Source organism: Rhinolophus ferrumequinum, chromosome 18 (genome assembly GCF_004115265.2).
Source record: "Rhinolophus ferrumequinum isolate MPI-CBG mRhiFer1 chromosome 18, mRhiFer1_v1.p, whole genome shotgun sequence".
Classification (NCBI taxonomy): Eukaryota; Metazoa; Chordata; class Mammalia; order Chiroptera; family Rhinolophidae; genus Rhinolophus; species Rhinolophus ferrumequinum.
Genome location: NC_046301.1, coordinates 14448089 through 14475618, shown reverse-complemented (window position 1 = coordinate 14475618; position 27530 = coordinate 14448089). Strand labels below are relative to the sequence as shown.

The 27530-nt window shown below is 39.6% G+C and overlaps 1 protein-coding gene across 2 annotated transcripts in view; it reads left to right on the top strand.

Moving 5' to 3' along the window:
• SLC7A11 (solute carrier family 7 member 11) overlaps positions 1 to 27072 on the top strand; it is a 179998-nt gene extending 152926 nt beyond the window's left edge. For both annotated transcript variants that reach the window (XM_033134368.1, XM_033134367.1), the window contains 6 exons: positions 10758 to 10881; positions 12685 to 12788; positions 14005 to 14101; positions 15614 to 15763; positions 17018 to 17195; positions 26986 to 27072. In XM_033134368.1, coding sequence (XP_032990259.1) covers positions 10758 to 10881; positions 12685 to 12788; positions 14005 to 14101; positions 15614 to 15763; positions 17018 to 17195; positions 26986 to 27053 — 721 coding nt within the window. In that variant the 3' untranslated portion in view covers positions 27054 to 27072. The remainder of the gene's footprint in view (positions 1 to 10757; positions 10882 to 12684; positions 12789 to 14004; positions 14102 to 15613; positions 15764 to 17017; positions 17196 to 26985) is intronic.
• Positions 27073 to 27530: the final 458 nt, after the last annotated feature.

Genomic DNA, 27530 nt, shown 5'->3' with positions numbered 1-27530 from the left:
ATGCTTCTGACACCCTGTTTGTTTGTGCTGCTGACTCCCCACTGATGGCTGCCCACCGATTGTGCCATGCTGTGTTCCTGTTTTATGGGGAAATGTTCATGTGTGGCTGCTGTGTTTGATATTAAATCTGAGATGAACTTCAGGAGGTTTCCTGCTTTTTATTAAAAATGATTTTGGCTAGGGGCTGTGTTATCTTGTTCATAAATCAGGCATTCTCAGAGATTTAATAATTTAGAATTCACACGAGCATTTCACATGAGCATTTGGGGGAATAAACATTTCTTTTCTCTGTTAAAGCTGCCTCTTAACTTCCTTTTTTCTTTTTTTTCCCTTTTTCCTTTTCAGTGCTTCCATTTATTTATTTTTTTAAGTCTTCTTTGGGGAGGTTTGTAAAGATTTATCTCACGGCTATGGAAATAATGTAAGAGGAAGAGTCAAAATGATAGCTTTGTTTGGTTGAAATACTTTAAATATGATGAAGTTTTGTGAGTCTTTCTCATCACTATTGGAGACAAGCTTTTATTGTAATTCTTTTGTGTGTGTTTTTTTTTAAATCTCAAGTTATATCTTCCAAAGTAGTTATCTTCTCTCTCTGTTTTAATGAATCATTTCTTTTAGGACATGTCCTAGAAAAAAAGGTTGATAAAAAACCAACAAACAAAAATAACAGAGGCCAAAGTGGCTGGGAACTCTTTCTGTAGGAGGTTACAAGCTACGTGAAAAGCAGAGTTATCCTTGAGGGTGGCAAACCGTTCTGGCAATGATTCTCACAAATGTTCACACTGGAGATTTAGAGGAAACACTTTGAGGGCACTTTGTAATGCCCAGTGAATGGCCTTACACTCTTCCGTAGAATTCGGTGACTATGAATACATAAATAAAGATATTTGAAAAGTTTCTTAGGAGTTAGAAGATGTTTTGTTTTGTTGTTTTCTCATTAAAAATAGTAGTGAAAGGGAGTATTGGGGTGGGAGTGTATTAGAAAAAGGAGGAAAGATTTCTCTGAGGGGGAGATTTTGATCTGAGGCTAACTGACAAGAATGAGGCAACCATGTGAAAATCTAGGGGTAGGGGGAGACCTGTGTTCCAGGGAGAGGCCCCCCCCCCGTGCCTTGTCCTGTGTGAATTTTAGATTCCATGAGAGAATACATTTTTGTTGTGGTTGATGTCTTTATCCCTTTACTTATGTGTAGCATAAGAAGATATTTGGTAAGCATTGGTTAAATGAATGAACTCTCTATAAAGCACTGTGATAAATGCAAATGACAATATCCTTAATAATATTACCACAAATGTCCTCCTGAAATTCAGATGATTTTGACAAAGTTGTTTGCAGTAAAGTTTTGATAAAGCTAAAGGCATAAAATACAGAGACTTATGAAGACAGTCCATGAGCGTCTGTGATAATACGGTCCACGCGTGTTGCATTCTGGAGGTCTGACCTGATCTACAGACCCCATTTTAGAATCTGGAAGGGTGGGCCGGCCACGGATCCTTTAAATGATCTGCTGTAATGGTCAGCTTCTTTCAGCCAGGCTCACCCTTTGCAGTTGTAGTGATGGAAGGTGATTTAGTGTGCTGGTTGAGGATAGAACATCTTTAGAACCCAGGAGAAGAGATTGGAAGGTGGGCACCCTGTTCTCCCCTCACAATGGCAGGCAGAACAGGCAAAGGCAGGCCTTTCCTTTGATGCTCTGGCACAGGAACCAGTGCTCCACTGAGTTTTCAAAGTCTTCTCTTAAACAATCTTAATGGCTTAGCTTTACTTGCCAAAGTGATTGGATAATGAACTTTTAAGTGAAGTGGACTTGAGACTTCATTTGTTCAATGCCTTCTTCAACTGATGAGGAAGTTTAAGCCCAGAGAGAACCAGTGGTACCCTGGGTCCCTGCTAGTGACTGGGACAGGACTAGATTCAGCCTTTACGTTCAAGTCCAGAGAGTTTTCCATAATTTTCTGAAAGCAAGTTAAAGCAGGTATCAAAGGCAAAACTCCAGAGATGTAGCGAAAGACAATTTCCACTTGGGATGGTGCATGTAATCGTTTTCTTGGTTATAATCGGGGAATGGGGTAGAGGGGAAATATGGAAGAGAAGGGAAATTAAGCGGTGGGTGAACATCAGAACCACTGCTGCTTCCCCAGGACAGATAGTCCCTCAGCCATTGCACACTGTGGATGACTTCAGGATATTATCCCTGGAGAGAGACTTGCCTTGGCATCTTTGTAGTCTAAGAAAAGGCATGGTAAGTATAAAATGAATGCACAAAAGCTTGTTTTTCAAAAGATTTGACTTTTGATCTGAAAGATAAAAGATCACAACATTTCCATTTCTGCCGGGAATATGAATCTTTGTAAATGGACAGCCTGAGGAGAGGAGAGGGACAGCTTTCAGGAGGATCTGCTGTTCTGTGGGCCTCTGTGACCTTTTCAGGGAGCCGCCAACTGCTCCAATCAGAAGTCTCCATTACTTTCTTGATGATGACATGTCATCTCTCTAAATCGGCAGGGTTCTTAGCCCATCCACTCTATTCCTTCTCATCTCTTTTCTCTACTGCTTCGTTAAGCTTCTGGGTTATGTTCTCTGAGACCCTGCCATGTGGATTTACCACTTTGACTAAAGCCAGGTAGCTGTTGGCTCTCCCAACAACTTCACAGCTTTTCCACTGAGAATTTTCCCCTCAATTACCCTAAGTATAAATAGGAATTTGTTGCACTGAAAAATTATTTTCAACTTTATGGGGTCAAATATATATAGACATAGCTACATAATCATTCACATATAGCCACTTTATGGAACGAAGTCACATATTTTTAATTCCATAGGAAACCAGCGTTGGGTCCAAAAAATGATCTCAAGACATCATTTGACTTGTAGAATCTAGAGCAGTCATTTTAAAACTATTTGAAAGCCCTAGATCACCTAATTTGTCTGGCAGAATATTTATACATAAAACATGTAAAAGAGGACTGATCTGGTAAAAGTGAGTGAGAACAGGGTAGTCTATAATCCTATCAATTGTCCAACTTCTATTTCAATTTGCAGAACACCCTGTTGGAAAGCTAGATAGCTACTTGACCACCAGGTATCAAAGTAAAATGATTACTAATAATTAGACTCGTCATTGTTGATCAGAAATATTGAATCAGTTTTTGGTGGTAGAAACAGTAGCTCATTTGTCATAGTTGAATGTCCCCATATTGACCCGTTTCTTATTGTGTGGATGGTCAGAAATGTGGCTGGACCTGATGTATGTGTGTCTAGTAGAAGTGTTATCATCTCCTTCTAAGACATGTGTGTATGACATGTTTTATTCTAACTCCCATTTACTAGGCTAAAGTGGGTATATTTATTTTATGTTGCCCAGTTCTTAGTATAGATATTTAGCATTGCATTCATTGTCTTATGTATTCTTATGCAAAATGAGGGGCAATTGTGCTTTGATCTTTGTTGGACTGGTGGCAATTGTCAGAAGTGCAGGAGATTTTATATTTCAAAATAGTGAACAATGGGTTCCGTCTTTGCTCTGTTTCTGGGAAGTTTGAATAATAAATTTTTCACTATCCTAGCTTTTTCAGATGTAAATGTTTTTATTTGATTTTGCCATTGGGGGCATTATTTTATGAATTTTATATCATGTACTGGTCTCATAAAACAATGTAGTACAGGATAAAATTTAATGAGGACCCATTTTAAGTCTTACGTACACTAATTAGTTGAGCTTTACAAAAAGTCTTGATATAATGAAGCCCTTCAGTCTTTTATTAGTTAGGGTAATGCCAGCTGCTGTAACATGCAAACCCCACATTTTAAATGGCTTTAAACAATTGAAAGTTTAAATTTTAAATCATGTGATAGTCCATTGTTGGTGTCGCTGGCTGACTGGTGGGCTTTCTTCCACATGTTGGTTCTGTGACCCAGATTCTTTCCATGGTATGGCTTTGCCACTCTATGTATCCTCTGCAGGTAGCTGTCAGTTAGTGAAAGGGGATAAGGCAACCCGCTTCTCAATCACCTTGGCCTTCAGTTGCCACATTGACACACAAGAATGTGTCACAGTTGATACAAGAGATTCTGGGAAATGTAGTCTCAAGAATAACTTTTACTTTGGGAAGAGGAACACAGAATGGTGGTGGGTAGTTAATTGTCTCAGCCATACATCTGAAGCTTGGGAACTCGGTTATAAAAAGTGGTTCACTGAGGTGTTGCATTACCTTAGTACACTTTAGACCAAATCCTGAGCAAAATAATGAAAATGTAAAAGGTATATTGTAAAAACAATGTAACAAAAATAAGCATTGACCATTAGTGTGAAACTTTATTGTTCTTAAAATATTTTATTTAAGTAATTTAATTGCTAACATTTTATTGGAAACCAATTTTGTTTTTGTACACTCAAACTTGCCTACTAATATGATTATGTTTACCCATGATAAATATGGATAACTGTAATATATCTGGAAGACACACTAAATCTAAAGAAAATGAGAAAAAATGAGATGCAGACAATGCAAATTTTTTACTTGTATGAAATGCAAGCAAATGAAAAATTTACTCTCAAGCTACATTTTGCTGAATAATTTTATTTAGGCATGAATTTATTCTAATAGTATTAAAAAATAAAGTATTTTGAGGGCTAAAAATTCTCATGCTAATACTTCCGACTGCTTATTACTCTGTTTCTGAATTGTAAGTTTTAGTTCATTTTTCCATTTTACTTTATTTTTCTATGTGGTTTTGCTGCACCTTTCTGCCTTTTTTATGTGTCCATGTACATTTTTCCACGAGTCTTCTTCAGCCCTGCAGTCTTTTAATCTGTGTCTGTTCATTTCTTACATCTTCCTACAGGTCTCTCTGTCTACTCTTTTTGTTTATGGAGTTCTTCATCTGTGGACAATGGAGAATGGTGAGATTGCGATTAGACATGAGTGTCTAATTAGACACTGAGACATTGAAATTTAAAATGTCTCAGTGAAAACACCCATAGCCTTGCCAGGGTACTGTAAGAAGCGGAGGGCAGGTGTCTAATGCTCGAAATCAGTGGGGACACTGTGTACCTTTATGTGACAATCTGCTTGTCACATCACTGTTCAGCCTTGGCCCAGAAATTGTCATTAAGTTAGAACATGAACCACGGACATTTAGGAATGTTCATAAATAGGTATATTGAATGTATTCTTCCTCTCTCGCTACATTTTTTTCCTTTCAGTACAACCCACGCCATTCCCCCAAGTACCTGCTGTGCCTCCTCCAATGCAGTTCTTTTAAAATGTTACTAACAGCCCAATCCCCACTCCTGGGGGATAACTAGTGACAGCACTTAATGACAATGAGGCCAAATCACTGAAAACACACAAAGAAATTTGTGTAATTCCAGTTATCTGTAATCTAAGTGTTTCAACTCCAGAAAATGATCAAGAACACTTATTTGTAATTCATTCCTTGCTAAAAATGTCAGAAATCACACAGCCAGATAGGACAGCTCCATGTCTAGGGGTCTCTGGAGAGTTTGGAATAAGTAAGAGTCAGGAAGGTGTGTAAAAATGTATGGGGAAAAAAATCATGTGAATGAAAAATACAGACAGATTTTCTTTGAGATATACTCTTATTTATCTTTTTGTCTGTAATGCATGACTGAAGTTTGAGGAGTGAGATAAAATTAACAGAAGTGGTAACAAAATAAATAGTAATTCTGCAAAAAATTGTAGATCAAAAAGATATAAGAGATGCTCAAGTAATTTCTAGGTCAGTCTACAGAAAAGCTTTCAAGGTCTCTATGGGGTCATTATAATGAAAATGTGAAATTATAAAATGTGTGATTCTAAAATAAATACTTGGAATCAAAAGATGCTTAATATAATTTTAAATGTTATACTTTATGTGGAAATGAATCAGAGTTATGATTCAGTTGTATATAAACAAATAGTCCCTAGTTTACTAACAGAATTAAAAAACACTATAAATCCGTTTTCCTTTTTTTTTTGGTATCTCACATATTAAGAAGTTTGCCATTTTCTTGCCCTTTTTAATCCCTGCTTTTATTCCTTCTTCCTTTTTCCCGAATGCCAAGTACATGTGTTAAAATATTAATGATTTTTAAATAGAAAAAGAGAAGCATCAACCACTTCTCTCAGAAGATTCCAGAACACACAAGAGTAGGTTTTAACAGAACTGTCATCACACCCAGCTCCAGGGCTCAAGGACAATTTTTAATGCCCCAGGATCAATGAGTTCTATGGTCACCATTGTGTGTATTTAACACAGGGAATTGTAAACTTGTTTTGGTTCACACACATTTCAGAAGATTTTGTTCAAGTTATAAAACAATTTTAGTAATATCCTAAATTCAAGTGATTATAGAATTACTCATATGATCTGCATATCAGAAATCCCTGTGATCTTCAGGTGTGTTCAACTCTCTGGAGAATTAAGCTAGGTTTACTTATTCTGTTTCCATGGCAAGAGTCTTTTTAGCCATTAGGAAGCACTGGAAACAAGGGTTATTTCTGATGCTCTATTATGGTTGCAAAGTACATTTAAAAAATGTAACCCACGCTGCATTATCTGCAAGTGTATTTTTGTGATGACTGTTAGCTGCATAGGAAAAATACTTGGCTTAAAATAAGTCACATTGTAACAAACAGCCTTCTGATGTTTTTGTCACTTAGAACACATATTTGTCAGCACGTACGGATCCTAGAGACCTTATACATAGAGTGAAGGTAGGCACAAAGCAGCCAAGATGTGATACCATAGATGTGGAACTTAGAGCTGGAAGAGCTAGGTTCAAGTTCTACTCCTTCTATTTACTGCTTTTGTGACCTTGGCCGTGTCACTAATCCCTCTGAGCCTTGGTTCCCTTGTTTGAAAATGGGGATATTACCTTCAATTTCGATGGGTTGTTGTAAATTTTGTTAATTATTCATACTATAGCTCATTCCACCAAGGATTTGAAATGACATGTATATTTGAAGATAAACTGTATTTGTTAGCGCTTTGTAGATTATACAAACATAAAGTACCAGCCATTACTGTTGGGAGCATTGGGATTCCTGGGGAGGTCCATCCCTTAGAATGAAAGAGCTTCTAACCAGATGTTCCGGAAACTTCCATTTAATAATTTAAAATGAAACAAATATTTATCCATGTGTGACATAGGCTGGTTATGTTATAGATGCCAACTTAAAATAAACCTACAAAGAAAAGAAAACTACCCAAGACCTTTTGATTGAAGACCATTTGCAACTAATAAAAACATCAGATTCTCACATACTTGATGCCTGTTATTTGAAAAGACTATACATAATGGCAAAAAGCTCTTAAGGCTTAAGTAACTCTTTTCAATATGTTTGCATTTTGTTACTCATAACAAGCATGCACAAATATTTGAGAAAGCGTAGGTGTGAGTCATTTTTACTCAGCTTATAGACAATACTTCTGTTGTACTTAGAATTAGTGGCTACCTCACAATCACATGGAGGCTTTGAAATATCAGTGGCCTACCAGTTCCTTTAGTTCCTTTTATTATGTGTGCCATTCGCTTTAATCTTGGGTTACTAACCATGCTTATCTGCCCTCTGCATCTACAGCCTTCAGAAAGATTGCTCTGGCATGGCCTAATAGCTTTTATCAGCTCACCCAGTGGCTCTTAAGCTTTGATGCTTGAAACCCAGGAGTTAACCACATGATGCCAAGCCCTTCTGAACCAGTCAACTGCTTTCCTGAGCAAATGATTGCTGTTTATCTCAAGGCAGCCGTGGGAACTCCTCTCCTCCTTTCCTTTGTCAAAGTGAAATAGAACCTTGGGACAGAAGATAGTGGTTGTTTTGCCACACTCCCTCTAATTTCCTAGGGCTTCATTTTACACACAGAGTAATAATTATCGGCCTGTTATAAATTGTGTCAAGGTTAGACCCTCTCTCTCCTGGCCTATATATTAAGCTCCTTTGATTTTTTTCCCCCCTCCAATATCTATATAGTATATTCGACTTATGGCAAAATTGTTAATACTCTAGTTCAGTTTATCTGACAAGCATGCTTACTTTTCCTCCTTTTCCACAAAAGTTGTCTAGGGAAATTAAGTTAGCCTCTGTTGTCTTTAAAAAACAAACAAACAAAAAACCCTATTTCCTAAATGGTAAAACTATACATTACAGTTCATGTTACACAGGAAAACTATAAAAATCACGGAACAAGGTGTTTTTCACCCCCCTCCTTGATAGTAGATGAAACTGCATTTTCAGTGACTACATGAGAAATGCAGTCTTGGTAAGAGCTCTCCACTAAACATTATGTTAGGCAATTATGATTTCTTGGCAAATTAATAGAGTCTGAGGACATACATGCAGAAGAGAGCGTACGCTTTAGTGGTTCAAATGCTGGGGCTTCAAGGTACAGTGATCCGCAGCTGAACTTTGCGTTTCCACTTACAGTTGTGGATCTGTGCACAGTTATTTAAATTCCAAGACTCCATTTCCTCACATGGAAAATGGTGATGATGTTTCCAACTTGCAGTATGTTCAAGGATAAAATGAGGCAAATATGTAAAGTGCCTAATGAAATGTGGGCACATAACAAACACCACATACATGGCAGTAGCTGCTGCTGTTGTTTTTCTTATTGACAAGCTGAGAAAAAAAAAGAAAAGGAAAACTAATCCAGGAGGTTAGATTTTTTTTTTTTCTTTTTAAGGATTTTTTCTGCTTAGATCAATTTAGAAAACCTTCCTCAGAAGGACCATAATCTCCAGACAGGAAACAGACCAGGAGGTGGGCATAGAAGAATTGGGCTGGGATTCTAGATTCTATGCTGAGCGCGCCACAGCCCAAATTTGAGACTTACTATTTTCTGCTATTTGGCAGCATCATCTGATGGGACAGGACTACCTGTCCCGGACAGGTTAGGTTACTTCAGTGCATTTAACAGTAAGTCACCTCACGTTTTATTACCAGAACTTTTCAATTTCTTAATCGTTTCTTAATTTCTTGTCTTTATACTAATCTTGCAAGGAAGAGAGAGCGTCGCTCTCTCCCTCTCTGCTTCTTTCCTCCACAGAAAGAACTTAACACCCCATTTGGGGATATTATAAAGCTGAAATGGTCAGATTTAAAATAATACAGTGAGTATTTGAAAAGCAGCATATAGACCTTCACCTTCACCTTCTTACCCCTTTGCATTGCCATATCTCCCTTCTTTCAGATAAACAGACTCCATCTATAATTTGCCCTGTGCCATTCACTCCTTTGTAATTAATTGGCCCAGTGATTTCCTTTCCTTCAATTTAGCATTTATCAATCCCAACTAGCAATGCATGTTATGGTGTTAGCAGAAAATTCCACAGGCCCCTCTGCACCCCGGGGAAAGGGAACATCTGCTGCTTTCCCTTTAGGACGCTGGGATTTAGAGGTCAGTGTGTTTCCCCATCAAGGCTTAAGGCTTTGGGGATCAGGGGAGTGCCCGGCTCCAAGCAGCATGGTGAATGGCAGTTGCTGACTGGCTAGGCTGGCCTGTTCTCAACCAACAGAGGATGGAGCTGTTCCACATAATGAGCTGGGACTTAGTGTGCTAAACATGCCCAGCTTAGGGGGGGAGGCAGGCGGTGCCTTCCCTTCCCCCACCCGCCTCCCCTTTTCCTGGTTCTAAACTGTATTTTCATCTTGGAAGAAATTATAGTGAGGTCTTTATTAGCAGCAACCAGCAGGGTTAAGGCTCCATAAGGGCTGATAAGCTCTATGGCTAAAAAAAAAAACAAAAAACAAACAAACAAACAAACAAAACCCATCAGCCTTTATACAGGGAGCTGAAGGTTTAAGTTGCTTGAACTGGAAAGACTCTGAAGAAGTGATTATGTTAAGTAAGTAACGTGTATGGATAACATGGAATCAAATTATCAGGGTCAGTAACTTCCCGGCTTTTCCAGTGCATTAAATGAAGACTTAACGTTGCCATACGCTTGGTACTTCCTGATGCCACATGGTGTCAGCACTGTCTGGTCATATGTACTTCACAGCACGTCATCTCTAATTTCATGGGATTATCTGCACTATTGCTTTAATAGATACTCAGGATCTTGAGCTTCCTTTGAACTCACAGTGGGGCAGCGCAAAGTCTTTTGTGAGCATTTATTTCTGTGCTTTTTGTGTTATATACCAAATTATTATTGCCATCATTTAGAAAGCTATATCCTGCTCTCATGCCTCCAAACACGTATGCTTATTTGCTGGTAAGGGAAGCTCCTGAAGGGGAAAATACCCTGAATATGAAAGACCTTTTTGGGGACTACATGAGAAAGCTGTTAAGTCAGTGAATTACTATCAGAAAGATGTTGAGGACAGTGGTTCTCAAAGTGTGGTCCTCTGGCCAGCAGCCAGGAACTGGATAGAATTGCAAAGCCTACTGAATCAGAACTCCGACATGAGCTCAACAATCTGTGTGTAACACGCCTTCCAGGGGGTACACAATCCAGTGAGAGAAACACTGCTGTAGCATTTGTGGAGTAGAAGAATGGGATGGACCCACCTGTTCTGGGGGTCGAACAGTAGACAAGACAACTGAAGGGTCTGCCCCTGTGGACCTTACTCCATTAACAAAGGAAAGTGTGGTACTTCATCCCGATGAAATGTTTACAGATACCTAACAGAGCCTATAATTTTCGTACATACCATTTAACATTTTTGTTTGAATCAGCCTATTATCGTCTTTGGACGTAGAGAATGACTAACAGAAGATGACTAATAAGCAATTCCTTGGTGCATTTCAGAACCATCCCCCTCGCCATATGTATATCCATGGCCATCGTCACTGTTGGCTACGTGCTCACAAATGTGGCCTACTTCACGACCATTAGTGGTGAGGAGCTCTTGCTTTCAAATGCAGTGGCAGTGGTAAGTCCAAGTTGGGGAAATGCCAATTTGAATTTAGGTTAATGAGTTGATGCAATTTCATAGTAGTTCCTTCAGCAGAAAGTGTTGTGGAATGCAGTAATCTTTTCTTGACCTGAATGACAATGAATATTTAAAAATTTAGAACATGGCTTAGCATATTCCATTTAAGTAATAGAGCTAAAATCCTATATGATTTCTCTGTAGAGTTAATTTCATGTAACACATTTCCACATATACATATTGAATAAAAGGCATTATTCTTCCAACACATTTTTAAGGATAAGTGGGCAGTTACTGAATTTAAATGAATTCATTTTGTTTGATGGGCAAATTGCAGTTTATTCTGTACTCTTTCTGTTTGTAAACTTTTCAAATGCTAACAAAATATTTTTCCCAAAGTACTACTTAAAGATTTCCAGGAGGACCATACATGTTTGTTTTTTCTCATATATCCTTTCGAATACTAGCCAAAGATATTATTAATTTTGGGAAATGCTGAGTTATTCAGACATAAACACATGTCATAGTTAGAGTACTTCTTAGGATATTAAAGATGCTTATGTGCATTTTAACTCTCTAAGAAATGGATACTCAAGTTTTATACATTTCCCAAAATTGATTAGACTTCAGGACCATCTTTGCTCTGAGCAGTCATTTTATGGGACTGTTATGCTGTGACACATACTTTCATTTTGTATAAAAACTTAGCCACTAAGAGAGCATTCATTCATGACCTTATAACGATGAAGGGTGAAAAAATAACTTCCCATCACTAGATGTCAGCTCCTTTTAAAATAGTCACTATTTCCTCCTGTCAGTAACATCCACTGGGAAGAAATTATCTCATTTCATGTTCACTGTATTAAAAAAAGACTTCACCCGCTGCTGTGAGTTCTACCAGACATCCAAATGGACAAAGCTTACTGACGTCGTGTCAGACATCTCATCTTACTAGACAAAGGGCAACACTTACTCAAGTTGGGCGTAATGTGGTCCGTTAATTACACAGCACCAGCTGCATCAAGGACAACGAAAGAATCTCACTTTTTCTTTTTTTAAATGCATCCTTTATGTCATAGCATAAAAGGAAATTTCAGAAGTTTTGTTTATCTTTTGTGTTTTCTGTGGTTTGAGTTCCTTGGACTTGTGTTTCTAGTGTAGCGTTTTTATGGGAAACCATAGAGGAAATTGCCAGATACCTGAGATGGAGGGAGTGACTCCATAAATAGAGATTCAGCTGAGGTGATTATTCTGGGCAACAGATTTTCAGAATGGCTCATAGATATGATATAAGTGATTAAGTCATCTTTTTTTCCTCACCGCATTTTCATGTCCTAACATTGGGATTAAAATATGAAGCAAGTATCTGCAATACTTCTTGGTGTACATTTGTACTTCACTATCAAAATGTGGCTTTCCAAGCTAAAAGAGAAGGTACTGTGCAGAATGATTTCTGTCTCCAAAAGGAGAAGTTCTGAAGCGACCTTTTTCCATTTACCAGAATGAAAGATTTTTGCCCTAGTTGATAAAGATTTGGCAAATGGATCATTGGCATTTGAAAGCAGAGAGAAGGTGCTTGTTTAAACCTTGGTGCATGGTTTTCCAACAAGCAATGAATGTCATGGTACATAATTCTGATTATTGTCTACAGAGTTATTCTGACCCTAACCAAAGGGAAGGATGATAAAACACATACGTATCTCTAGGCTAATAGAAAGTCATAGAGCGAGTTTGGCCTCAGCTGTTTCATTTTATTCCACTTTCTGGCAAAGCATTAATTTGCTTCATTTTGTCTTTCACTAGACCTTTTCTGAGCGGCTACTGGGAAATTTCTCATTAGCGGTTCCGATCTTTGTTGCCCTCTCCTGTTTTGGCTCCATGAATGGTGGTGTATTTGCTGTGTCCAGGTGAGTGAGTTCAAGCATTTCCAGAAATGCATTTCTATTTTTGAGATTTGATGTGATAAGGATAACTTTAAAAAGAAATAGTGCCTTCAATTCTGGTATTTTTAAAGGGATATACAAAATTGAAGTCTTCGTCCAAGTATCAATTGCATGTCTTATTCTGCCCAGTAGAGGGCACTGCTCCTCTACTTAAAGTGTAGTCTGAAGCTGGACATGTGGCTTTTTTTTATAGTATGTCTACAGAGTCTAACAACAACATTTTATTTCTGGTGATAAAAATCTTCTGTTTCTCTAAAGGTGACAAAGAAAAAAGTAAAGTAAGAAACACCAGAAATCAGCACCCCCACCATCTGTATCCCTTTTGTTTTGTTTGATGCAGAAGTCCTTTCTATTTTAATATAAGGTTAAAACCCAATCAGATAAATATGAATGTAATATGCGTTGTCATCCTTAAAAATGAAGTAGCCAGCTGTTTACCAGAAAAATGAGTTTATTCGGGCATAGCAGAGGAATTGCAGTTCAGACATGAGTTCTATGGCGATACCATAGACAAGTCCTGAGAACAAAGGAGAGCGGCTTACTTTTGTAGAGGAAAGGAGGGAGTTGGGAGGGGTGGCTTTGAAAGGCCTTTGGAGGAGAGTGAGAGTTCAGGATTGTTGCTAGGCAAGGAGGAAATGTCTTTTCTCCTGCAGGCAGAGTTAAGAAAGCTTCTTCCTGTTGAGGTCTGAGAGGGATGACAAGAGGTAATGCATGAGAACTCCCCCTCAAGCCTTTGCAACTCCATTTTAAGTGAGATTTCCTGTACACCTGTGTGTACGTTTGCAGGTGTTTTGTGTGTGTGTGTGTGTGTGTGTGTGTGTGTGTGTGTGTGTGTGTGTGTGTTGGGTTGGATAGATAACACACATACAATGCTACCTAGGAACCTAGAACTAAATTCACCATCAGCTGTTTATACATAGGGAGAGCTATGCTGAGTCAGATGTTGCTATTGTTTCTCCTCAAAGAAGAATACAGTATGTTGGCAGATTTTATAAAATCCTAAGCCAGGTTTCTCAGGGTGTCCTCTACCTTATACGAAAAGTGAAATCCAAGTAAGCACCTAAGAAATGTCAAACCATTTGGTATGAAAAGGATGCATGTTTTCTCTGAGATTTCTGGTTTTTTCCCTTTGAAATGATCGATGATATAGTCAATTCCACCCACATTTTTCTCCCATCAGGTTATTCTATGTTGCGTCTCGAGAGGGTCACCTTCCAGAAATCCTTTCCATGATTCACGTCCGCAAGCACACTCCTCTGCCAGCTGTTATTGTTTTGGTAATGCATATTAACCAGGGTATCTAGATATAACCTTGAATAACAGGTTAGCAGAGAAGATTTCAAAGCAGACTTGCGACTGTGCTTTACCTTCTCACTCATTGAAAAATCAGCTTTATGTACATCATGGGGGAGTTTGGGAGGCAGGATGTTTTCCACAGCTTCCCCATTCAGTATTTCTGATGCACATTTGATGCCACGGAGGCAATAACTGCATCATGTGTTTTTTGTTTTTGTTTTTTTTTTACCTTTGTAGAAGTTTTTGAGATCTAAAGAACAGGATTAGTTTGGCTCCTGTCATTGACACAGGGCCTCACTGTAAAGGATGCAGAGCAGCAACTCCCAATTCTAATTACGGAAAGGGGAGCTAAAAACTGCAGTCCCAATGTCCCAGATGTCTCATCATAGGCCCCTTATAATGAAATGCACACAAAATTATACGGACAAAATAGATGAAATCCTAGATGGTGCATTGAGTCTGTGATTAAAAGGGAGACATTTGGGAGCAACCCTATAGGGAAGAAAGCAAAGCACCAAAACTTAAACTTGAGCTGTAGAATTCTTTATGCAGAAAAGAGTACCTGTGAAACAGGGCATACAAAAGACTGTGTAAGGTGTCAAAGTCCTCAAGTACCTGTGGGCAATGGTACATTCACTTTTACCCACCATTTTGTAACAGTTTTCTCAAATGGAATCTGCCCTCAGGAGCCCGGTAGCATTCAATTGAACTTTTTTTGCGTGCATTTAATTTGTTTCAAAATGTTTCTTTGAAATTTCTTTGTGAAGTATGGTACTCTCTGTGCGGAATCGGGAAGTTGGCAGTCACTGTGGGAATGTGTCACTGCGTGAAGAGGGCTTTGGTTTTAAGCCTCTGCCATCAGTCATGCTCTCCTTGTGCAGACGTGCTCTGCTGCTCTCCGAAAAGACGTTCTTTTCTGCCGTCTTGAGGGTCACCTGAGGCAAGCACACGGGGAGAGCGCGGGTGGAGGGAGGAAAGGTCAAGGTTTTGCATGCGGGGACTGACACAGTCGCCCTGAAAGGGCTGTGTTCCCTGTGTGCGCGTGGCCTGGAGCTAGCTCATCCGACGCCATCGGCAGAACTTGCACACTTTCCAAGAGGGTGCCCTTTTGGTTTTTATTATTAGTGATTTACTAACCATCTCAGTCGCTGCACCGGTACGTTTTGAGCCACGATGAGTGTGACTCTGAAAACACCGTCTCTTCTCTCAAATGTAAAACTGCCAAAAAAAAATCAAACGTCCACATACCATTCTCTCGGAATGAAGTGGTCATGAGGATGGTCCTCTCAATCTGTTATTGGTGTGAAAAAGGATTTGAAGAGCGGAATATAGAGAGGAGGTTAGTCAAATCCAAGTTGTAACCCAAATGGCAGTCTGTCAGAATAAATAATTGTGGGAACAAGACAGCAGCAATGTGTAGCGATGTTATTATCTTGGTTACCAGCTGTGGTCTCCTTCACTCACCGAGTGTGGTTTTTCTCCCCTCCCCCCAGCACCCTCTGACGATGATAATGCTGTTCTCTGGGGACCTCTACAGTCTTTTGAATTTCCTCAGTTTTGCCCGGTGGCTTTTTATTGGGCTAGCAGTCGCTGGGCTGATTTATCTTCGATACAAACGCCCAGATATGCATCGTCCTTTCAAGGTAACCTCAGCAATCTTGATGGGTTTACATAAATCTTTCTCCTCATACCTACTTCTCCCTTTGTCATAACTTGATGAAGGGGAGCTTGGGCGGGGGGGCGGGGGCAGCAGCCTCCTCTGCCAGGAAAGGTTTAACTCTTGCAGGTAGTGCCTTCCTGTTGGATTGAAGCTTGCGAAATAGTTCATCACATTTTTTTTTTTTTTTATGAACTTCGTCTGTCACATTTTTGAAAAGAGATGGTATTAATATAGGATATTTGTTATGCTGGTTTCTCGTGGCTGAGCCCAATGACCGGATAAGTCCAAAGCCTGGGATACTTTGATCTGTCTTTATGCTGAATAGTTGTAGGCAGCCATGCGGAGAAAGAGTGAGGCAGGAACATCTGGAATCATCACTAATGAGAACTCTGCAAAGGGTGCTGCTGCCTTACAAAATAGACATTTTAAGTATTTCTAAGGGCTGTCACTTACTACATTGCTCGTGTTCTACATTATACACTCCAGAAGGATTAAACATGTAACACGTATAGAGAAAGTGAAGATGTATGAATTTATCACTTAATAGAAAGCATATTCACCGTAACTAAGCATTTCCTTTGGGAAGGGCTGAAGAATATGCTTGTCATCTTCCTCCGCCTTGAATGCTCATAGGTGGATTTGATCTCACTATTTATTTGCTTCTAAGAAATAACACAGGTAATGTTGTCAGTCATGTTATCAGAATTTACTTCTAATTATATTCATTGCCTAAAGCCCGCCACAGCTTTATTAGCGGTTGAATAGGAGTCGGCCTGTTTTGTTTCTGTCGGTTCTTATTGTGAATCTCCAACAGAAAATCAATATGCACTGAGAAGATTTAACATGTAACTAGCAGCCCGTGGCCTTGGCTCCGCAGTAAAGTAGATTCTAATCATAATTATCAAACAACCCATCTTTTAAAATAAAAACCAGAAATCACAATGGTACTTAACAAGTAAAATAATTCAAACAGAACGTCTCTAACGAAACACACTTATGTATCCTTAGATTTTATTCTGTCCAAAGAGTTAAAGAAATTCAAGGGAGTATGTTTAATACATTCGTCCTCTGTGCCCATTACAGAGATTTTGCTAATAAGGTAAAGTAGGGTGTCGCCGGTTACCTGGTCGTGTGCCCACAGCGGATCACCCAGTTTCATGACAGACGTTCTCATCGTGAACCACCATCCATCTCTTGAACTGTGGTTGAAGAGATGTTTTTCTGTGCTCTGTTCCAGGTGCCGCTGTTCATCCCCGCCTTGTTCTCCTTCACGTGTCTCCTCATGGTTGCCCTTTCCCTTTATTCGGACCCATTTAGTACGGGGATTGGCTTCATCATCACGCTGACTGGGGTCCCTGCATACTATCTCTTTATTATATGGGACAAGAAACCCAAGTGGTTTAGAAGAATGTCAGGTAAGTCTTTTAAGCAGGTTTGGAACCTTCTGAGAGACCACGTTGTAGAAAACTCATCTGTGTGTACAGGAGTAACACGCGCAGCTCCAAGTTTAAAAATATAAGTAGGTTGATTGCTGGTTCGAATACGTTATTGCATTTTCACGGGAACTGGGAGAAGAAAAGGCAGGAAAGATGTTTAGGGTACATGCACTGGATCCTTTCAAGGTAGGTTTTAGTTGGCCCGTTCTAGTCACTTTTTAGAACAGTTTTCTTGGATGGCATTTTATCAGCAGCAACGTAAACAGCCTAACTGCTCTTCTGAATCCTTTACTAACCTAATTAGTTTTTTTTCTGGGTTGAATGCAGTTTAGTGATTCTGCATCATAACATACCACTTGGTGAGTGATATGAGATTTAGTGGGGAGTTAGGCAGAGAGCTGCAAAGGTCTTTCATGGCTATAACACTACCCTATTTAATAGGCATGGCAAGTCGCCTATTACCACGGGGGGGTCCACAAGACCAGCAAGAATAAGAAAGAATAACAGCTCACATTTATTGTCTGATTTCTGTGTGTTAGCACATACATGACCTCATTTAATCTTTATAACAACCTTCTGAGGTAGGAAAATTATTGTCCCCATTTTACAGATTTTGAGTTATAACATGGGAGAATTCCTGTAACTTGTTCTAAGTCATACAGATATTAAGTAAAAGAGCTAGAATTCAATTTTGGGCAGTTTTTGTATTTTAAAAAAATCATCCTGGAGACAGTGAGGGGTTGAGGCTGAAGACAGAGGGTAGGGGTTGTTGGCATCCTGATGAGAACTGAAGAGGGTCTGAACACAGGCAGTGTCGGAAGGATCCAAGAGAAAGCATATTAGAAAGATAAGGAAGAAGAAAAACCCACAGGGCTTGGCAACCGGTAAATTGGAGGAGGAGACAATATAGAAGATCAGTCGTGGGAAGGGAGTCTAGGTACAGCCTCCGTGGAAAGCCCAGCCCTCTGCCCCGACTCTGCAGAGTGAGCCTTTAGCCTCACATAAGCTTTCTGTCCCCTGCAAGGTGTGGGAGCTGGTGTTATTCCTATATCCAGAGGGGTGAACCAGGACCCAGGGAGGGGGAGACTAGTTTTGAGCGTACAGATTTTTAAATCATTGGACTAGGATTTGAATCCACATCAGCTGGACTTCAAAGTTCGTGACCTTTCTCCATTGGGTGCCTGGGGCAGGAGAGGTAAAAAGTAGAGCCAGACAAGCAGATATGTTCTTGCTGGTGAGTTTGGTGACTTTAGAAGATAAGCTTTGTTCTCATTCATTTTAATTTACTTTCTTTACCATAATTAATTTTTAAAAGTTCAGTTAAAAAATCCAGAGAGATTACTGGTAAAATTGTTAATAAATATCACTATTACTAAAAACAAACAAACAAACAAACAAACAAACAAAACAAAAAATGACTCGGTGTACATATTGACATCTAGTGTGCTACACAAACTCATTTAGAAGCCAGACATTTAAAATAGAGTTTTGCTACTACTGCTCTTTATTGGCTTTTAATTGGTATTTGGTATCATTAGACCTTACACGTACTGTTTGTACTGGGTTTTGTTTTCTTGCTGGCAACACTATTCCCCGAAGAAGTGTTACTATAAAAATGAGATTCTTTCAGGCTCACACTGCACACTGACTGCCTAACAGGGTATTTAATCTCCGTTTCTTGTTAGATCACATTATTTTTTTGTAGAATATTTTCAGTTCTGTTTTCATGGTTGTAGGCAATTCTGAGAAAAGAAAATGTTGTTAAACAATATTTACCATTGGGATTGCTTTCCTCATTACCAATGTTCACGACAGATTGACGCTCACCATGTGAGATCTGCATCTCTCTCAGATGCTGGCTAGAAAGGGTTAAACCTCTGTAGGCCACAGAAAACCAACAGAATTTAGGATGAAACGCTGGCAGTCCTAGAGTTGGACCTTATGGAGAAGGGAGCATGACCAAGGAGCAAATTCCTGTTTTCTCCCACTTAGTTGGCATTTTGTTCCTCCTGTTTGTAGTCAGCCAACTGTAAAACTTCTTTCCTTTTGCCAACGTGTTCGTATTTGGTACCATTTCTTTGTCAGTGCTTAGCTACTACTAGCACTTCCCATGCTTGACCCTTCTTTGATGTGTTTCCCTACTTGTGTAGTTTTGAAGTTTTGGGTTATTTTTCTGTCTTTAGTGGTATTTTGAACGTCTCCTCGGACTCCAGATTTAGTGTTAGCCTTTTGTGAAGGCAGAAGCGAGGTAGGAGCCCCATACGGTTGTTTGGTTCTCAGAACCGCCGTTCAGTCCTACCACAGAGTGTGGCCACCCTGCCGTTAAACTGCGATCATTGTCACCCTTTATCTTTGTAGCCGCCTTGAAAGTGAGTAACAAAAGCAGCAATCCTTCGAAATTTTATTTGATTTTCCTCTTAGGCAGCATTCTTGTAGTAAAAAAAAAAAAAGAAAAAAAATCATAGTAGTTATTGCTGCAGTAGCAAGTATTTTCCTAGCCTTCGGCCAAAACAAAACACACACAGACACTCAAAACAGCAGAATCCTGAACCACCACCTCACCTTTTCCCCCAGCCACCTCCTGTTGTTAGAAACAAACTCTGTGAACTTGGAGGCCAGGGAGCCTCTGCTTGGAGCAGTTTGTTCAGTGATTTAAATCAAATCGTCTCGTTGGGCAATGTTCCTTACCCTTTATATTACCATGTATTTTCACCCTAATAAGCACGAGCAGATTAGCCCTGCGAAATGATAGTTTATCAAAACACATCTCACCTAGGGTGCTTCCCTAAAAAATGCAAGGCAGCCGAACAGAATTCAGAAAATGGCTCAAGGCAGCTCAGTACAGACAGCCAGGCAACGTTCGGACCTGGGGATGTGAGATTTTTCAGAGCTGATGCATTCCTCTGGCCACAGGATGCCAGTATTGAACCACGTTTTGCTTGATAGCATTCCTGGGATGAAAAGAAAATGGGCTCTTAAGGGAATAGTCAGATGCCCAGAAGGCTTTTTTCTGCCGTCTGTGACGGAGTGGTTAATTCTTCTGGCTATTTATTTATTGATGTATAGAAACACGAGCTTCTCACCCCAGGAAAGCAGGGCAGGTACCCACTGACATACTTGAATACCTGGGGACACCTGGACCCGGCAAACCCCGGCCAGGCTTACAGCAGGCTCTTTCTTTACTTGACTGCCTCTATTTATCAACCAGACCCGGCACAGCTGAGAGTGAGTGGGGTGATTGGAAGTTGGTCCCTCTTGCTCAGGGGGAGATATGGGGAACAACTGTATTTAAACAAAATCTTTGACTACAAAGACTCATAGTGGGCAGCATCAGCAGAATGACTGTAGTCCATCTTGGTGGACAGTGACTTTGCAGTTCTAGCCCTAAGCTGCTTACAGTGTATCACAATGATTTCATTTCTGGTATCTCACTGAGACCTGTTTAATGCATTTGACAGACTTCACAAAGACTGCGGTGCAACATGTTAAATTAGTTAAGCGTGCCTACATCTCTCAGGGTCCCAAACCATCTTCATTGCAAGGATATAAAATGAGACCATATGTGTGAAAAGGTTTTGAGGCCTTTTTTATAAAACACACATACTATTATTCTCATTATGATCTCTGGGGAAGATTGATTTTGTGCTAGTACTGCATGACTTCAGGCTGTAGTTCTCATGCTGATACCAGGTGTGGTTGGGTAAATCATTCTCTGCAAGGTCCGTTGTTGTTTTAACTGGTTTCAAGAATAACCACTAAATGTGAAAGGTAAAGCTAAAAATACAATTACTATTTGATCTTGTAACTTGCACTTCCTAAAAACACCAAATGTAGACGCATTGGCTCAATTTTAAAGAAATAGTACCTTGCCAGAAGCCCAAAGCATCTGGCATTCCACTACATCCATGCTCATATATGTCCTTTGGCTTTCCTGAGTAAGAAGGAAGCTTCCCTAGAGTCTTACTGGGTCTGTTGAGCACCCCTGTCTGACCCCATGACTATAGATAACTTAGAGAAAAAGTTGGTGTGTTTCCCACAACTATGCAGAGCCAAAACCAGTCACTTTGCTCAAACCTCCACAATGATTGAAATTATTCCAATCTTGAGATTCCAAGAGAAGCTACAAGAAAGCCACAGGGGACACTGTCAACAGGGCTGATTAAACAGGAAGAGACAGGACTGGGTGAGCAGAACCAGAAGAGAGAGATTCTTTGATCCCATATGTGCTATTGAATAGGAGACCCACATGGAACATTCAGGGAGGAACATGTCACACTACGAAAGCAGTAAGACCTCTAAGGGGCTCTCCCTGTGTCCAGACTTGATGCGCTGTGGTGACCTGAGTAAGCAAGACGTCTAAGAAAGCGAAGGGGCGAAGAATACAGAAACACGCTTTGGAAAAGGCTTTTGTTTCAGACATGGAGGGACAGATACTGCATAAGAAAGATAGTTATTAAAAAAAAAAGAAAGAAAGAAAAAAGAAAGATCTCAGTAGATAAATGCATGAATAGTCTCACACACACGCACATGCGTCTGTTGTGGAGATTAGTTCAGACAGCTGCAGCAGGACTTCTCCAGGGAGGAAGGGCTGGAGGGATGTCAGTTGAACCCCACTGCTTTGCCTGTGACCACTGCAGACCCTGAGGACATCAGATACCTCTGGTTCCTTCTGTGCCTACAAAAGCCACCCTTCCTTACTACTGATTGATAACTTACTTTTCCATGGCCTGTTTTTCCAGGATCGTTTTACCATATCTCTTTCCTGTAAGCATGGATCTTCACTGTTCTTGAGTGTTCCCTTGTGCTTCATGTGCATCTCAATGTAGAATGGGTTGTGACAAGATATAATTTATTTAAGAAGCATTTGTATAGAGTTTACCATTTGCCAGAGCTGTACTGGGCCCTTTATAATAAATGGATAGTATATAAATCAATGTGCTGAGGGAAACGACTTTGGGGAACAGTGTTATAAAGCAAAGGATGAAAAAATATACCTTTTTGGGTGGTATTCAATAGGGCCTGGAAGGGACTATTACAGGTGACAAGTCATAAGAGAGGAGGAAGACCCCATTACTGGATAAGATGTGGTCTGGGTCTGAAACCATCAAGAAGGTCGGCTCTCGAGACCCCAGGTCTTCTAGAGTTTGAAGAGTTTCTGTAGAGATTGATTGCAAAGATAAGAGGTGAACAAACACTAGTGTCCCGGGAAGCTAGAATCCCCGAGTTCTAGGACTGTTGAGATAAAATGGCCTCAGAAATCATCTAGCCCCATGGTTCCCACATTTTAGTCTCTATCAGAATTACGGATTTCTGGGCCGCATCTTCAGTTTCTGATTCAGTAGGTCTAGGATGGGGCTTGAAAAGATGCATTTCTAATATCTCAGGTGACGCTAATGTCGCTGTTTCTGTATTCTGGGACCACCAGCCCTTCGCCCCTTCACTTTCTTAGACGTCTTGTTTACTCAGGTCACCACAGCGCATCAAGGCTGGACACAGGGAGAGCCCCTTAGAGGTCTTGCTGCTTTCCTAGTGTGACATGTTCCTTCCTGAACGTTCAGTGTGGGTCTCCTATACACTTTGAGAACCACTCATCTAGTCCAAGTTCCTCATTCTTTTTTTTTAAAATTTATTTGTTATTGAGATATAATTGTCATATAATATTGTGTAAGCCTAAAATGTACTTGAGCATGTTGGCTTGACACATTTATATATTGCGATATAATTACTACAATAGCGTTAGCTAACACCTTTATCATGTCATGCACTTATCATTTCTTTTTTGTGTTGAGAACAGTCAAGAGTTAGTCTGAGCAACTTTTATAGTATAGTTTTATTGCCTATAATCGCTATGTTGTGCATTAGATCTCCAGAATTTACTTATTTACTAGTTGTAAGTTTGCACCCTTAAACAACATCTCCCCAATTCCCCCGCCCCCAGCCCCTGGCAATCACTAGTCTACTGTTTTTACAAGTTCAGTTTTTCAGATTCCACATATATTACTGCATACAGTATTTCTCTTTCTCTGCATTTCTCTTATCTCACTGAGCATGTCTTCAAGTCCCACCCATGTTGTTACAAACGGAAGGATTTCCTTCTTTCTCATGGCTGAATAATATTCCTGTGTGTGTGTGTGTGTGTGTGTGTGTGAGAGAGAGAGAGAGAGAGAGAGAGAGAGAGAGAGAGAGAGAGACATCTTATTTATCCATTCACTCACTGATGGACATTTGTGCTGTTTGCAAATCATGGCTATTGTGAAAAACACTTCAATGAGCATGGAAGTACACACATCCCTTTGATATACTGATTTCAATTCCTTTGGAAACATACCCAGGAGTGGGATTGCTGGGTCATATGGTAGTTCTAGTTTTAATTTTTTTGAGGAACTACTATATTCCAGAATGGCTGTACCAATTTACATTCCCACCATAGTGTATAAGGGTTCCTTTCCTTCACATCCTTGCCAAGTTTTGTTATTTCTTTTTTATTTTTTGAAGGGTACAGATTTTTTTTTTAATTGCCTGTCTTATGTAAATGTCTAGTTTGAATGTTCCAGGCCAGTAGGCCACTCTGCTCCATTCAGCAATCAGGAACCTGGTAACTTTCATCCTGTCTCTACACCCTCTGGGGATGATGCCTGAACCACTTGGTCACAGCACCATGAATTGAGTTGTGACATCCTAGCATGTGTACGGTGACATCTCTTTATGATTTGTTTTGCATTTTCCTGATGATTAGAGATATTGAACACCTTTTCATATACACTAGTTGGCCATTTATTTGTATGTCTTCTTTGGAAAAATATCTGTTCAGGTCCTTTGCCCATTTTTTAAGTTGGACTATTTTCCTTTTTTTTGCTATTGAGTTGTCTAAGTTCTTTATAGATTTTGGATATTAGCCCCTTACCAGACATATGCTTTGCGAATAGATTTTCCTATTCTTTAAGTTGTCTTTTCAATTTATTGATTGTTTCCTTTGCTGTGCAGCTCTTTAGTTTAATGTAGTCACACTTGTTTATTTTAGTTTTTGTTGCCTGTACTTTTGGTGATTTAGCCAAGAAATTATTGCCTAGATCCATGTCAAGGATCTTTTTCCCTACATTTTCATCTAGAATTTTATAGTTTCAGGTCTTACATTTAAATATTTGATTCATTTCAAGTTACTTTTTGTGAGTGGTGTAAGGTAGGGGTCTAGTGTCATCCTCTTGCATGTGTTTTCCCACATCATTTATTGAAGATTTCCCAGCATCATTTATTGAAGAATCTGTCCTTTCCCCATTGTGTCTTCTTGGCAGTCTTATCAAAAATTAGTTAATTATATAAATGAGGGTTTATGTCTGGGGTCTCCATGCTGTTCTACTGATTTTTGTGCCTATTTTTATGCCAATACCATACTATTTTGATTGCTATAGCTTTGTAACATAGCTTGAAATTAGGTGTTGTGATGCCTCCAGCTTTTTTCTCTTTCTCAGTATTGCTTTGGCTATGCAGGGTCTTTTGTGGTTTCAAACAAATTTTAGTACAGTTGTTCTATTTTTGTGAGAAGTGCCATTGGAATTTTGATCAGGACTGCGTTGATCTGTAGATCACTTTGGGTTGTAGAGACATTTTCACAATATTAATTCTTCCAATCCAGGAACATGATATATCTTTCCATTTGTTTGTGTCCTTTTCAGTCTCTTTCATCAGTGTCTTATAGTTTTCAGTGTACAAGTCTTTCACCTCCTTGGTTAAATTTATTTCTAAGTATTTTATTGTTTTCAATGCTATTGTATTAGCATTGAAAGTAATTGCGGTTTTTGCAATTATTTTTAACCTGTTAAACTGCAATTACTTTTGCATCAACCTAATAAATGGGATTGCTTTCTTAATTTCTCTTTCAGATAATTTGTTGTTAGTGTACAAACATACAACTGATTCCTATATGCCGATTTTATATTCTTCAACATTACTGAATTCATTTATTGGTTCTAACAATTTTTTTAGTGGTGTCTATAGAGTTTTCTATGTATATGATGTCATCTGTAAACAGAGATAATTTTACTTCTTCCTTTCTGATATGGATGCCTTTTATTTCTTTTTCTGCCCAATTGCTCTGGCTAGGATTTCCACTACCATGATGAACCATCTTTGCATTCCTGAGATAAATCTCACTCGATCATGGTGAATGATCCTTTAATGTGTTGCTGAATTCAGTTTGCTAATATTTTTCTGAGAATTTTTGCATTGTAATCATCAAGGCTATTGATCTGTAATTTTTCTTTCTTATAGTGTCTTTGTCTGACTTTGGTATCGGAGTAATGCTGGCCTTTTAAATGAGTTTGGGAGTGTTCCTACCTCTTCAAGTTTTTTGAACAGTTTGAGAAGTGTTGGTGTTTATTCTTCATTTGGTAGAATTCACCAGTGAAACATCTGTTCCTGGTCTTTTCTGTGTTGGGAGGTTTTGATGCATCTGATCCTCAGCCCACCTCAGGCGTGAGGCTCAGGGTCATGGCAGTGCCCCTGGCAATGGTAGGTCAGAGCCGGGACCTGAGACCCCGGGGATGGGGCTCAGAGCAACAAGAGTCCATCTCCCCAATGATAGTTAAGGTCTTGACCTCGGATGTGGGGGAGTGGGGCTCAGCAGCAGCACAGCCCCAAGAATGGCAGCCAAAGTGTGATTTGGGATTCTGGGGGCAGAGCTCAGAGCAGGGGAAGCTGCCTTGGTAATGGTGGGAGAAAGCCTGACCTGGGGCCAACGGGGCAAAGAGCAGTGGCAGCTCAGGTCTGGTGTATGGTAAGGTGCTGTGGCACCCATTCCCTGAGAGTGGCGCACAGCAACAACCAGGGCACAGCAACAACCCCGAGAGCATCTCACCTCAGCACTAGCTTTAGCCTCTGGGAATAGATGCAGAGGTGGAGGCACTCCAAGCTGCTCCATCAGCAGGGATCAGTATGTTGACAACGGTGGGAGACTCCCTAGCAAACGCTGCGCATGTCCACAGTGGGGAGGCTGGCTGGGGACCTCTTGCTCATTCTCCCTTCTGGTGAACTTCCTTAGGGCTCTGGCTGGTGGATGGGGTGATGCAGGCAAGTTCCTTTGCTTTCCTATGTGGCCACCTCGATTTTTGAACTCCACTGTTTTGTTTCCTGCTTCTTCTTTGTTGTCTAGAGCTTTTCCCGAGCTATTTTCTTCAGTTTGTAACTGTTTGTTTATTGTTGTTGTTTTGTTATGGGGGAGATGAGTGTTGGGACCTTCTAACCCTACACTTTGCTAACATCACTCCCAAGGCCCTCCGTCCTGTAACGGAGGCAAATGAGGTCCTGGGAGATGAGGAGCTTTGATCAATAATACACTACAAGTTTGAGACTGGAAATTTTATTCTGACTCTTCTTCTGATTTTGCTGAGGAATTGGTTGTAATCTCATAGGTGCAAAAACAACAAAACAATTTTAAATTGAATATGAAATGTGTTTTTGAACATATATTTGTGTCTTGATCCTATTGTCTCAAAATATTTTCAGCCTCCTGGTTCATAAATGACAGTCCTTATTTGAATATAAAATATTAATGTATTCTTGCTGAAAAGCCACCATGGGAAGTTATAGAAGTGACAAATAAATTAATTGAGCATGATAGGATTCTAATGAAGTAAATAATTTTTGAAAGTGCTCTATGAAATAGGTAGTTGTGTGTTTTCAGTATTCAACCCCAAGTAATTCACATTTTGCTGTTTTTTATGCATTTCTGATTTCTGTACATTTTTAATTTCTCTTCATTATTTCTTTGTAGGCAGAATAACCAGAACATTACAAATAATACTGGAAGTTGTACCAGAAGAAGATTGTCATAAACTATGAATTAATGCATTTGAAATCTTGGCAATCTATCCTTGGCTCAAAGGGCTGAAACAAGATATGGACGTTCACTTCATTTTATGAAAATCCAGAGGATTTCAACTTTGGTGATGGACTTAAAGGAATCAGTTATTTCTATTGAGATCTTTTAGCGTATTCACACTGGTTTCTAAGAAATTTAGTAATAACTCCATGTAGTTACAGAACGCTAATATGCAACCATACCCTGATTTCACATGATTCTTGAGTCTCTGATATTTACCAGTTGAGGTTAGGGGAAAAGGCTATGGAATGGACAGTGACTTCAGTGGTCTTTCTCTATAACATAGCTTATCATGCCTAAGAAACTTCAAATTGAAGACGGAGATGTTTTCTGTATATATGGGTTTTGTAAAAACAATTTTTACATGCTATAGATGACAATACTGTGAAACATGTTTCCTACTCTTCTGGAGAAAGAAAAAAGAAAGGCATATGTCA